At 45.5% G+C, this 12778-nt stretch overlaps 1 protein-coding gene across 1 annotated transcript in view; it reads left to right on the plus strand.

Moving 5' to 3' along the window:
- Positions 1–12778, plus strand: part of Fatp1 (Fatty acid transport protein 1) — a 107792-nt gene that overhangs the window by 92566 nt on the left and 2448 nt on the right. Inside the window, exons 8-11 of the mRNA XM_089583787.1 lie at positions 103–246; positions 5922–6059; positions 10702–10866; positions 12548–12694. Of these exons, the coding sequence (XP_089439913.1) occupies positions 103–246; positions 5922–6059; positions 10702–10866; positions 12548–12694 (594 nt within the window). The remainder of the gene's footprint in view (positions 1–102; positions 247–5921; positions 6060–10701; positions 10867–12547; positions 12695–12778) is intronic.

Here is a 12778-nt window from a genome sequence, read left to right on the forward strand (position 1 = left end):
ACCCATGCAGTATAACTGCAGCATTGAAAGCTGCTTCTCTTGTAGCGATAAGGGGGTAAATGATGGCTAATCTGTTCATTTGCTGTTAATGTTTCTGTGCAGTGAACATTGACAACAAGGTGGGGTCTGTTGGCTTCGTGTCTCGCATCGCCAGCAATGTGCATCCTGTCAAGCTGATCCGAGTGGATGAAGCCACTGGCGAGCCAATCAGGGACAAGAATGGGCTTTGCATCCCATGTGAACCTGGTGAGAAGGGGTTTCTGAGGATCATGATGGGTATAAACACTCTTTGGAGTAAAGTTCTTTGGGTGCTGTTTTTTTATTTTTGATTTTTGAGGAAAGGAAATGGCGCAGTAACTGTCTCACATATCTCGGTGGACACCCAGACTGCACTGTAACGAAGGGGAGGAAGGTGGGAGTGAAGGAAGAAAGGGAGAAAAAGGTGCCATAGTGGAGGGTTTCGGAATAATTTCGACCACCCGGGGATTTTTAATGTGCACTGACATCGCACAGCACATGGGCGCCTTTTTGCGTTTCGCCTTCATCGAAACGCGGCCACCACAGTCGGGTTTGAACCTGGGTACTAGTAGCCGAGCACCCTAACCACTGAGCCACCACTGTGGGTCTTGGGTGCTGTTGCAGACTGGTTTGTGGGTATGAGCATGCAACACGAAATGCACATATCCATGCTGTTGCCTGTGGCATTCGTTGGAGAGGCCTAAAGGGAAAGGAGTGGCATCCACTGTCTTCGGTAGTCCTGTGTGCTATAACTATTCAGAATAATGGAGTAGGTTTACGAGAGGCTTCAAATTTGTATTCTTGTGATACTATTTGTACTGAAAAGTCGTACTCTAGCTGTGGCTGTATATAGAACTCCTTACTTTGAGAGCCGCCGCGGTGGCTCAGCGGTTATGGTGCTCGGCTGCTCACCCGAAAAACGCGGGTTCGATCCCGGCCGTGGCGGTTGAATTTCTTTGGAGGAGAAATTCTAGAGGCCCGTGTAGTGTGCGATGTCAGTGCACGTTAAAGAACCCCAGGTGGTCGAAATTTCCGGAGCCCTCCACTACGGCGTCTCTCATAGCCTTAGTTGCTTTGGGACGTTAAACCCCATAAACCAAACCTTGCCAAACCAAACCAAAGCCTTGCATTTTGGGAAAGATTTTTTATTTATCCATGTTTGTACCCGGATTCTGTTCCATTCTAGGTAGCGTGAAGAGGCATGCCAAAAGTGCATATTTGTAATTTGTGCCCTTAAATTGGTTTGCACTGAATTTTCACTGATCTTCTGAAAATATTGCTTGACTCTTAAGCTCGATCTGCATATGAACATTGAATTAATGTGAAAAATTCGGATGGATGGCAGAAATTTTTCCAAGGCCACTACTAGTACATTTTAGTGGCAGGCAAACTTGGGTTACTATTAACATTTATTGGCCTTGATGAAACCTCGTTACAAGAAACACTCAAGCGACCTGGGAAAGATGTCTCTTATAACCAAGGTCTCTTGTAACCAAAGATTCTAAAAACACTAAGGAGTTGCTTTAGATAAGTTTATTTTACAGCAGCATCCAAGTGTGTTTAAACACCCTGATCAATTTCTTGTTAATGTGTTTAAACACATTAACAAGAAATTGGTCAGGATGGCTTGAAGTCCTTCATAGTAGTTTTTTTTTTTGTGGTTGCAGATTGTATCAGCTAACTTCCCTACTTAAAATATTAAATATTTAAATAATAAATATTGGGCTCATTTTTCTTATAACTTCATATTTTGCTCACTTTAACATAAGCTTAAGACATTTGAGTTTGCATCTTTAATATGAAACTACAGCGGATGAATGGCCGAACAGAACTGGCTTCATGGAAGCATGGTGATAGCTCTGGAGTCCAGCTGCTTGTGTACAAAGCAGCCAGTGCTGCGTATGCTGCGACGATAATCCAATTCAACCATACTCTGTCATAGAGTCAGTGTGGGAGTGCGATGCGATTATAGAAGCAGAATGGCGGAAATTTCAGTGCGATTAGACAATACTAGTTGCAATCATGTGAGGCATGACATCTGGCTGTGGAATTAAAAAGAATTGAGCCAAGGGAATGAAAAGTGCAGCGCATACAGGTTGATGGAACTTAGCCGTGTTGTGCGAGCATATCTGGGTTCTGTTTCTTCTAAATACTGAAGAATTTACTCTAGGGATGTAAAAAGTTGTCCTCAATAACAGTGTCTTTTGTCTCTTGTATGCGATGTTGTTAGTGTGGCAAACATAGGAAAACCAGCCAAACCATTTTCAGATGTCACTTATAACAGAGTGTCTCATGTAACCATGTTTCTTATAGCAAGATTTTACTGTAGCCAGAAGTATGTTTTGTAAATGCAGGCTTTAGAGTGACAGTAGTCGACGACCGATTTTTCGGACCCTCTAGGGACCGCGAAAATGACCGAAAAATCGGGCAGTCCGGAAAATCAAATTTCACCGAAAAAATCACGAACTTATTACCACTATGCCGGAGAAAGCGGCCAATTGTATTGCACACATTCTAAAGCTCCTCATGACTATATTTCGCCGCGCGAAATACCGTATAAACGCGTATAAGGGCCGCACTTTTTTTTTTTCCAGATTCGAGGGCCAATTTTCGGGGTGCGGCCCATACACGCGATGTGCGAAAAAAAAATTTTAAAGTAAAAACACACCAACCAGGGAATGAGCGACATTTATTCTACGTTCAATCGTCACTCGCGAAGTATTTAGACTCCTGAGCTGGTGCTGCGCTCTGGTGCACACTCATGCCAAAAGAAGCCGCGCAGCATGTCCGCTGTCAACGCGTAGCCGTTGTTCCGAAATTCCATCACATAGAGGAGCAGCTCTTCTTCCAGTTCAGGAAACTCGCACGGCTTGCCTCGGAAAGCGCGCTTGTTGCAGCTTGTGTTTCTCTTTTGGTTGCACCATCATCGGACGCACTTCTCGGCCACGTCGAATTTCCCGCCCGCTGCACGCTTACCGACTGCGTTCGAGAGCTAACTCCCAGCCGTGCAGCTTAAGGTGCTTCTTGCCCATCGCGCTAAAACTGTGAAGCTCGGCGGCAGCACGCGAAAGCCACTATCACGGCGAACGCGCTAACACGCCACGAAAGGCTGGAGCTGGCGATACTGATGCCGATGTGAACAGCGGAAAATCGCGACGGAGAAAAAAGTTGATGATGATGATCACGGCGCCATCCGTAGACGGCAATTGGAAGCTCCGGTGCACGCGCGTGGCCGCCGCGAACGGCGCTGCGCCGGAGCAGATCGCAGCCGCGATATGATCCGGCAGCGCGCCCGAAGCGCGCTTCGATCGCGGAGGCCACGGCGTGCGCGTAGCCTCCGCGATCGTATTCGCGTTCCGTGTTCGGGACTAAAGGCTCCGCACAGATGAGTTCCATGAACTCAGACTACGGTTCAAGTTCGGGCGGCGGAAGACATTCACGGACAGTACGAATTCGAAAACACGCGAGCGCAATGTGCCGACTCGCGCAGAATTTCAGCGTCGCAAGAGGCTCCCTTTAAGCTTGAATTTCGTTTTGTTTGATCAAGTTTTCGATATTTCCTGCAGTCTGAATTAATGAGGTTCCACTGTACACATTACCGTATTTACTCGCATAATAGGCGCACTCGCATAATAGGCGCACCCCTAGTTTGGTCGCGAAAAATCAGATTTTTTTATTTCCGCGCATAATAGACGCACCCCGAACTTGGCACTGTGATCAATACTGTATTTACACGATTGCAAGCCGACGCCTCGCCGCCCCCCACCCTCAATCTTTATTTTAACAAAGTTTTTGCTGAACTGACTACTGGTCCACACTAGTGCTGCTGCGGGCCCACAGCACGTACAACGACATCGTGTAGAACAGCCGCACACAGTTTTCAGGGATGCTCACTTTAAACGTCTGTTTGGAAAGTTTCATCTCCAGCCGGAAACATTACCGACTTAGGCCCACGAAAACCTCGGCGCCTGGAGTCGCGTACGAAAATTTAGGCACGCCACAGACGCAACTGCCGCACTTCTCGGCCACGTCGTATTTTCCGACCTGCCACACACTTGCCGTGTTCCAGAGCAAACTCCCAGCCGTGTAGCTATTAAGGTGCTTGCCCGTCGAGCTAAAACAGCAACGCTCGGCGGCAAAGCCATAAACCACGATGAACTACGAGCTACCGCTGATCCCGGCACTTGATAGCAGCAACAAAAAAAAAAAAAACTGGAGCTGGTGATGTTGATGGCGATATGGATAGTGAACGCTCGCGGCGGATCAAGCGCCCGTTGCGCGCAGCCGGAGCTGATCGCGGAGGCCTCGACGCGTGCATTTCAAAGGCTATTCTCGCGTGGGTCGTGGAAAGTTTCGGTGCGGCCCTTACACGTTTTTTTTTAGATATTTTCTTCGGGTTCTTCGGGAAAACGGGGTGCGGCCCGTACACGAGTGCGTTTATGCGGTATGTTCAATTTTGCGAGTAGAAAAATTTCCGGAAATTTTACCCCGCGTAATAGGCGCACCCCGAACTTTGAGCCGGATTTTCTGGAAAAAAAAGTGCGCCTATTATGCGAGTAAATACGGTATATGGCGGCTTGGGTACTGGCAGCGAGTGCGAACGAGGTCCGAAAAATCGAGTGGTCAGTTGCGGTGCGTCCGAAATTTCAAGCGCTCTTACACATTGGCTCTATGGGCCATGTCGCGGTGCCGCGAAAAAGTCCGAATAATCAAGCATATCCGAAAAATCAGGCATCCGAATTTTCGGTCGTCGACTGTATTTCCTGTTGCAGCGTAGCAGATACTATTGGAAGATAACATTTTGTTAGTTCACATACATGCCTAAAATGGATGCAGATGCTTAGAGGATGAACTTATTTTAGACAGATGGGCCCTCAAACAGGTGGTCATGCACATAAAGAAAGTGTCAGACAGTATGCTCCAAAATTTACCGTGTTTCTTGGGAGTGCAGTTTTCTGAATGGAGTGAAATTTTCAAAAAATGATGTAACACTTCATCTCCCAAATCTTCTGAAATGTTGCCTGTGTTTTACTGCTTGAGCACTTAAAATAATCCTGAAAGGGAAGAGCCTTCTCTACACGTGAATTAAAAAAAAAAAAAGAATCTTGTTTATGATTCTTCTGTGCTTTCAGGCTTATAGCCTGTACAGGCATCCTCCAGTGCGTTTAAAACTTGCTGGTGGAAGTAGTAATTCTAGATGCCTTTGGTTAGACAGTTAATTAAAGAGCAGTTTATTTCCCATGGAAGGAACGGTTTAATAAGAATGATACGCACGACATTTGCTGAGCGCCTTCAGCATTCAGCCACTGATCCCAAGTTCATGGGATTGAATCTCGGCTGCGGTGGCTGCATTTTGATGGAGGTGAAATGCAAGATCCCATGTGCTGAGATTTTGGTGTCCAGGTGTCATCAAAAGTAAATGGAAGGCAATCTTAGCCAAAAAATCTAATTTCATCGCACTCATTTTATGGATCATTCAGTAAATATACCAATCAGCCAAATTGTGATCGTGTGAATTACACAGTGCACCAATAAATCTTGACCACTACGCTTTGGGTTTAGAGAAACTAAATTTTTTCAACATAATCGCCTTCCATTTACTTTAGGTGGTGGCTACATCAAGAGAGCCCCTTCCAGTCTAAACTAACCAGGAGCCCTCCACTGCAGCGTGCCTCATGTCCTCGCAGTGCTACCATGGCATGAAAAAAATCCATTAATCATGATTAATAATGATATATTGCCGTGTTTCATATTATTTCATTATGTTTCATTGCAGTATTGGGTTGCAAACTGTTGAATGCAAGTCTTCATGTATGTTGTGTACTTGGTATTTTTGTGTGGACACTACTCTTCAGTATTCAGTAACTTTCTTGCGCTTGTCTTTCCTTCTCTTATCCCTGTAGATGAAGTCGGCGAACTTGTGGGCCGCATCGTGCGTGACGACCACATTCATTCCTTTGATGGTTATGCAAACAAGGCAGCAACTAGCAAGAAGGTCTACAAGGATGTCTTCAAGAAGGGAGACATGGCCTTTGCCTCTGGTAGGCCCCCTAGGTCTATTTCTACTTTGCCTTCCCAATTTGCACTGTGTCCTCAGTGAACTGCAGGTGTAAGCTGTGACAACCACAGTGCTATACAATAATCCATTGCTAAGCGATCTCTGCAAGGGACAGGTGTTCAATTAAAGGATTGCTGAAAAAACTTTTCAACATTTCTAAAAAAATAGCATGCCACTATTGTTCTTGTTTCTTTGCAGGTGTGAACACCAGATGACTTGAAACTGTACTTTTTGCAAATCCATTCTTTCGAGCAAGCCACAATTTCTGCACTGATCAATTCAGTCAAAACATGGCCACATAGTTGGGCTGTGGCAGTGCCTTAGAGAGGTGCATTGACATTACCAAGAAAGTTCTTGAACTGTTCACTTTTTCGGAGCAATCACCAGTACTACTTCTGCCGTCTGTATTGCTTTTTGTCAACATAGTACAGTCTAGCCTGGTTGTAGGGAAGCAGCTTACAGTGAAATAGCGGTTATAACGAAGGGATTTCAATATCCCGTTTCCATTTTTGCATTTTCAATGTAATTTTGGTCCAGTTTTAACGAAGCCAATAAGAGTGCGTCAGTGGATATAGCAAAGAGGTTTCGTGCCAACCCAAAAATAATTTATCAATTGGAACATTCTTATGCCTTTAAGGCAAAATTTTGGGCGAAAATAATGGCAAAACTCAGCTGATGGCAACCTTCGCAGCAGCGTCTGCTGTCTCGCAAAACGAAAGATGGCTTCACTGCATCGCTTGGCTCGATGCCGCAGCGGTGTGCCGTCCCGCGCGGAAGAAAAAAAAAGCAAAAAAGAAAAGAGTTGGGCTGTTGGTGACATCACGGAGAGCGACCGACTGGGCCAAACGCGGTTCTTGAATTTCTCTCCAGTGGGTTCTCGGCACTCGGTTCTGTGGATGTTGGAAGCACTCCTTTGCACTGCTTTGATGGTCTCTGTATGCACTTTGAGTTACTCACCTTCCTGCCTTGTTCCGCTTCTTTCCTGTTGCGTGACTGCAGGCTTCTCTGGTTAAAACGGGCCTAGTGAGTTGTCGCCTTTGTCAAGACCGACTCTTCTCTGGCCATGTTGAGTCTCTCGAGCCCCGGCACCCCGAAAGGGAAGAGAAAGGTGTTGTCTTTGAAGACGAAGCGCTCCATTCTGGATGAAGTGCACCAAAACGTCAGGAAGAGCGATATTGCACGGAAGTATGAAATTGCGCAGTCCACACTTTGAACAATAATCAAGAACAGTGGCAAGATTGACGCCGTTCTCGACGACGACGTTGGCAGCGGGGACCGAAAGAGGATCCGGTGGGCCACGTACGGTGATGTAGAAGCTGCACTTTACAGGTGGTTCCTGGATATGCAATCGAAGAACATTCTGCTCAGTGGATTGATCATGTTGGCGAAGGCCAAGGACTTGGGATTCACTCTCGGTCGCAAAGGCTTCCAGCTAGGAAGCCTTCGTGACTCCAGCGGTTCAAGGAGAGGCACGGCATCACATGTACAAACATTGTTGGGGAGGCTGCGTCCGTTGACGAGGGTTCGCTCCAGTAGTGGATGGCCAAGCACCGCGATCGGATTCTGGCATATTTAGACAGGGATACCTACAACGCAGAAGAAGCCAGCTTGTTTTTCCAACTGGGGACGTGAAGTATTTGACCATCGCCCACTGCTTCAAGAAAACTGGCTTCTCCCAAAGTAGCAGAGCAGTGCCTACCGAGGCAGAAGCTGCCACAGTTAACATATCTGCCAATGGTGCTGCCTCCTTGGAGCAGCTCTGAGAGTCTACTAGCTGGTTGGACCTTGTGCCTTCAGGTCTGAGCCACATGGACTTGACGACTGACAAAGTTGCTGGGAGCGTCATGGACGGGACCACGGTGGACTGCGCCTCCGACAGCGGTTGCGATGACGCTGGTTCTGTCTCTAAACCAGTGACCTCCGCAGTGGCCATTGCAGAAGCTGAAACTCTGCACATGTTCCTCGGGAGTTTGGAGTTCGACCAAAACTTCGGTTCGCAATTTGGACGGCATGGAGGCTGCGATCTTGAAGTCTGCACTCGCGAAACATGTTCAGGGAATGCTGGGCCAGTTCTTCCAGCGGCAGTAAAATCAATTTGCCGATATTTTTTTTTTATATATATAGTTCAGATATAAAGAAATAGTGGATATAGCAAAGCGATTTCAGATTGCTGCCGACTTAGCTATAACCGGGCTAGACTGTATCTGCTTTTGGTTCGGCACAAGCCTGGATGGCGAAATTTTTGGCTATACACTGTGTTGCTTCTCCATCAGAATGCAACTGCTGGCAGCAAGAGAAGGCTGAGGTGCTGTGCAAGCAAGCAGTGTAGTGAGCTAGCACAGGCTGGAGGTCATTGTTCACTGGACATGTGACACAAAATGTGCCACTGTGACTTCTTGAACGCCTGCGTCAGCATTGAGAGGCTGGGTGTTAACTCTTTCGTTACCACGCCACTGTGCTTCGATCACCAGTGATCGAAAAATTCAAAGCGCTACGGCAGCGCGACCACGGCCGCTACGGACTTGCTGAGTCATTCGGTTTGTTGTTCACACATTGAACTTCAACTTCCTGTTTAGTTTATATTTTTGCCAAAAAGCGGCAATTTTTGAGACGCGCTTGAAGTTGGGGCTGCGGCGTCGGGCTCTCCGAACAAGCCGTCATCATCAGGAATGGCGCTCGCTCGAAAAAACCCCGTTCCACTCAATTGCGCTGCGTTTGCACCACATATTTTTAATATATTGATTAGCACGGACCCAGACGACGATGCTGTATCGTCAGGTATTTTTTCGAAGCTCAAACTGGGCAACGAGAGCCCAGAACGCTCGCCTGTGCGTTCAGATTCCTCGTTCCAGTCTGTTTGTGCGAACCGAAGCTCCTCATTATAGCCGTTACGATGATGTGGCGCCATCTAAGTTGTTCTTCAGAGGCTACAGTTTCGGTTTCTGCGTAGAGTGCAATTTTTCCATGCCGCGCGAATTTTTGAAACGCCCTTGAAGCGGAGGGTACGGCGCTGACGCTCCGTGCATGGCGTCGGGCGCGCGGACGGCGCGTGCTCGGAAAAACCTTGCTGCACGCAATTCTACTGTGTTGACTGCAATTATTATCTATGCCACGAGTAGCAGAGTCTCTGGTGAGGATGTTGCATTGTCGGATTTTGGTTCAGACGCTGTAACTGTGCAAACCGATCCCGGAACGTTGGCCTGATAGTTTCGCTTTGTTTTTCCTGTCCGCTTGTGCGGGCGCATCTGGTTTGTTGTTCAGACGGTTAATTCCATTTCCGGCCTAGTTCGTAATTTCCCCGCCAGTCGTGCAATTTTTGAAGTGCCCTTGGAGCATAGGCTTATTGCGACATAATACGCGGTGAGGATGGCGTCGTGTCGAGGTCGGGCGCTTCGCGCGCTCGGAAGAGTCCCGCTGCACGTGATTCTTCAGCCTCTGTAGCTGATTTTCAAGATCCTCCGAGCAGCAGTGACTCGGACAAAGGTGTTGTAACGTTGGATTGCGATTCTGCAGCTACATCACAGCTATACTTATCGCATACTATATATCGCGATATTGCACCTATACTTTGTTGTGTTTATATTTTTTTTTTCAATTTTTGACGTAAATTAAATAAGTTTTGATTTGTATTTTTTAAACCACTCTTACCAAGATTTCGTTTGGCGCATAACATTGCACTTCCAATTTTTTTTTGTTGGACTGTAAAAATCATATCAAGGGCACTCTCAAATGAGCCTTTTCAAGAGGCATAAAGAAAAAAAATTCTAGCTCGAAAACTATTCAAGTTTTAATTTTCAAACTTCAGTGTCATGTTTTAGAAAGAATTTGAATTGTTTTGTAATTTCTAGACTTTCTTTAGTACAAGTGTTTGTAAAGTTATTGTCATATAAACACAAAACTTTTGTTCTTTTTTATTTTTCGTTGTGTTTACTGATTTTTTTTCACAGCATTTCAAGTAGAATATGTGTTCAAATAAATTTTATTATAAAGCGCATTCTATCTCAGTTATTGTTATGCATTTTATATAATTTTATCTATCACACTTTTTCTAAAAAAAATTTTTGTCTGAGACATATGAAAAATGGTCGTTTTCCCGTGGTAACGAAAGAGTTAACATTGCACAGTAGTGGTACTTTCTGTGCATTAGTCAGTAGTGTTCCAGTGTGAATATCAGGTAGTTTTGTGGCCATTAATTAAACTCATTCCCTGTGACAAATGAGTGAAAGTGCAATTATGGTGCCTGGAGATTGTGTAGTAGTGTGTAGATGGTCTAAAATTGCACTAAGCTTGCACTAAATTGCACTAAAATTGCATCTTAATCTATTGAAGGTGAGTGTATGATTTAACAGTAACAGGGCTTTGCCATTGTGATTTTGACATTGTCATTATAATGTCGGGACTCATCTTGAGTTCTTGCTCCCACGAACCTTAATCAAAGCTAGAAGTCACAAGAGAAAGCACTAGAGAAAACACAAGTAATCTTGTGTCTTAAAATCTTGCAGGGGACAGAAAAGTACCCCGCCATATCCATTGAAAGAGGGCACTAATTTGTTCACATGCAGGTGCCACAAATGTGCGAGAAGCCAGTCTGATTTGTTGTGTCTCTCTCTGGTTTTGCCTTTCAGGAGATCTGCTTGTCATGGATGAGTTTGGCTACTTGTTCTTCAAGGACCGAACGGGTGACACCTTCCGCTGGAAAGGAGAGAATGTGTCCACGTCAGAGGTGGAAGGAGTGATTGCAAGGATAGCAGGCCTCACAGATTGTGCAGTTTATGGAGTTGAGATTCCAGGTTTGTTGGGGTGTCATTCAGCGTTGAAATTTCAAGCTACGTGCCTCTGATGCTTGTTGAGAGCTTGTTCACCCTGTAAGCCCATTGTATTTTATATACATTATGAAAACACTGAATGTTCTTGCTACAGTTCAACTACAGTTCTAGAACTTCAAACAGCCAAATGCTACAAAATAAGTCCATGAGTTTCCCATTTTCATGGTTCTGGCATTTGAGTTAATGGTGGTAGAGCACTCTAGTCCAAAACTTGGGCATTTTACAGGGCTAATCTCTCAGTGTTAGCAGACAGAGTTGCTGCCAGTGAGCTCTGGTGTCGGCTATAAGCATGCTTTGCAACTTTGAAGTTCGCAAAAGTGGAGTTTCCTGCTGGTATGATCGGAGAGGTCCGACCTGGAGAGCACATGGCAGCACACCAAAATTAAATGATGTGTTGTTACCTGAAAAGCTTAATGACATGTCATGACCTGTGTGTGTATCTTAAAGCAGGCTATATATCACACTTTATGTTTATAGTTAAGAGCTCAAAGTTCTGTTGCTAGCCAGTAGGAACAAGATAGCACAGGTCTGCCCTGTTCCTTGTGGCATTCCTAAAGTAGGCAGGTCTGGTTCTTCACAATTCAAATTCTTTCTTCATTTACTCTGAATTCTTGGAAAGGTAAATTCATCACCTGGAGAGCTTTACGACTGCACCGCCTTCCTATTTAAAAATTATAAAAACAGACGAGTTAAATGTCACACAGCATTGTCACTCATTGCTTATGTAAAAATAAATGTGAACTAGATTCTCTGCACATTACGCATCGCAGGGAAAGAATCCTGGCAAGTTCTGTGTTGCCTGGCAGGAAATCGTTAGCATGGCCAAGCACTTATCAATTAGCCACACTCCATTCACTTCCCGTGAAGGCAACCTAAGTAAAAAACAAACATCATCCACCATCAAGGCAAATGCAGCTGCTTTCAGTACAGTAGAACCTCGTTGACACGTTTTCTGAAAAATACGTTTTCCAGATAATACGTATTTCCCCGTGTGATCCAAAACCACCAAGGTTTTAAGGAAAATAACTCAAGAAATACGTATAAAGGCATTTATAGACATAAACTTCCCACAGAGACCGGTCAGCACTTACTGGCACAAGGTCTGAAGAGCTTTTACAGTGCTTGTAAACTTCTGTTGGCAGTTGGCATCTCCTTTGCCCATAGCTCGAAAGAAACCGCAATGTATCCAGTCCGGCGACTGCAAGGCGAAAGTAGTAGCCAAGACCTCTTCGCTGACACCATCGATGTTTTCAGATGTTTCGCCACATCGCATATATGCAGTTTAGAGAAGCCGCCCGGACTATTGACTGACGCTGGCCGTTGCCCAGGCTCAGTCCGCTTGCATGTTCACGCGCATGTTTCAGTGGTCACAAGACGTATCATACAATCAGTATTTGGTGAAATTATGAATGTACGTACTGAGTAACCATACTATTCAAGAACATATTAACCAGAAAAAAAAAAAGTGTACCTCCATGGGACATTTATTGCTCACAATTTTGAGCACATGAGCCGGGAAACCGTATGAACCAGGAACGTATTTATGAGGCTATACTGTACATCTATGGTGTTATTTTTGTGTGAATACTTGTTCATGTGTATGGTTTCCTACTAACAAGACAAAATGTGCACGTTTCGTTGTCAGGATCTGAAGGCAAGGCTGGCATGGCTGCCATCTGTGATCCTGAGAGCAAACTGGACCTGAAGACCTTCCTACGAGATGTGCGGAATGCCCTTCCTCTTTACGCAGTGCCACTCTTTATTCGTGTGGTGAAGGATCTGGAGGCAACAGGTCAGTTCCCACGCCATTTTTCTTGAGGCAGCCACTAGCGCTGTGTGGCAGTGTTGCTAGATGTGAGCAGTACGGGTGTTGAGA

Source organism: Amblyomma mixtum, chromosome 3 (assembly GCF_055824585.1).
Source record: "Amblyomma mixtum isolate Tamu chromosome 3, ASM5582458v1, whole genome shotgun sequence".
Classification (NCBI taxonomy): Eukaryota; Metazoa; Arthropoda; class Arachnida; order Ixodida; family Ixodidae; genus Amblyomma; species Amblyomma mixtum.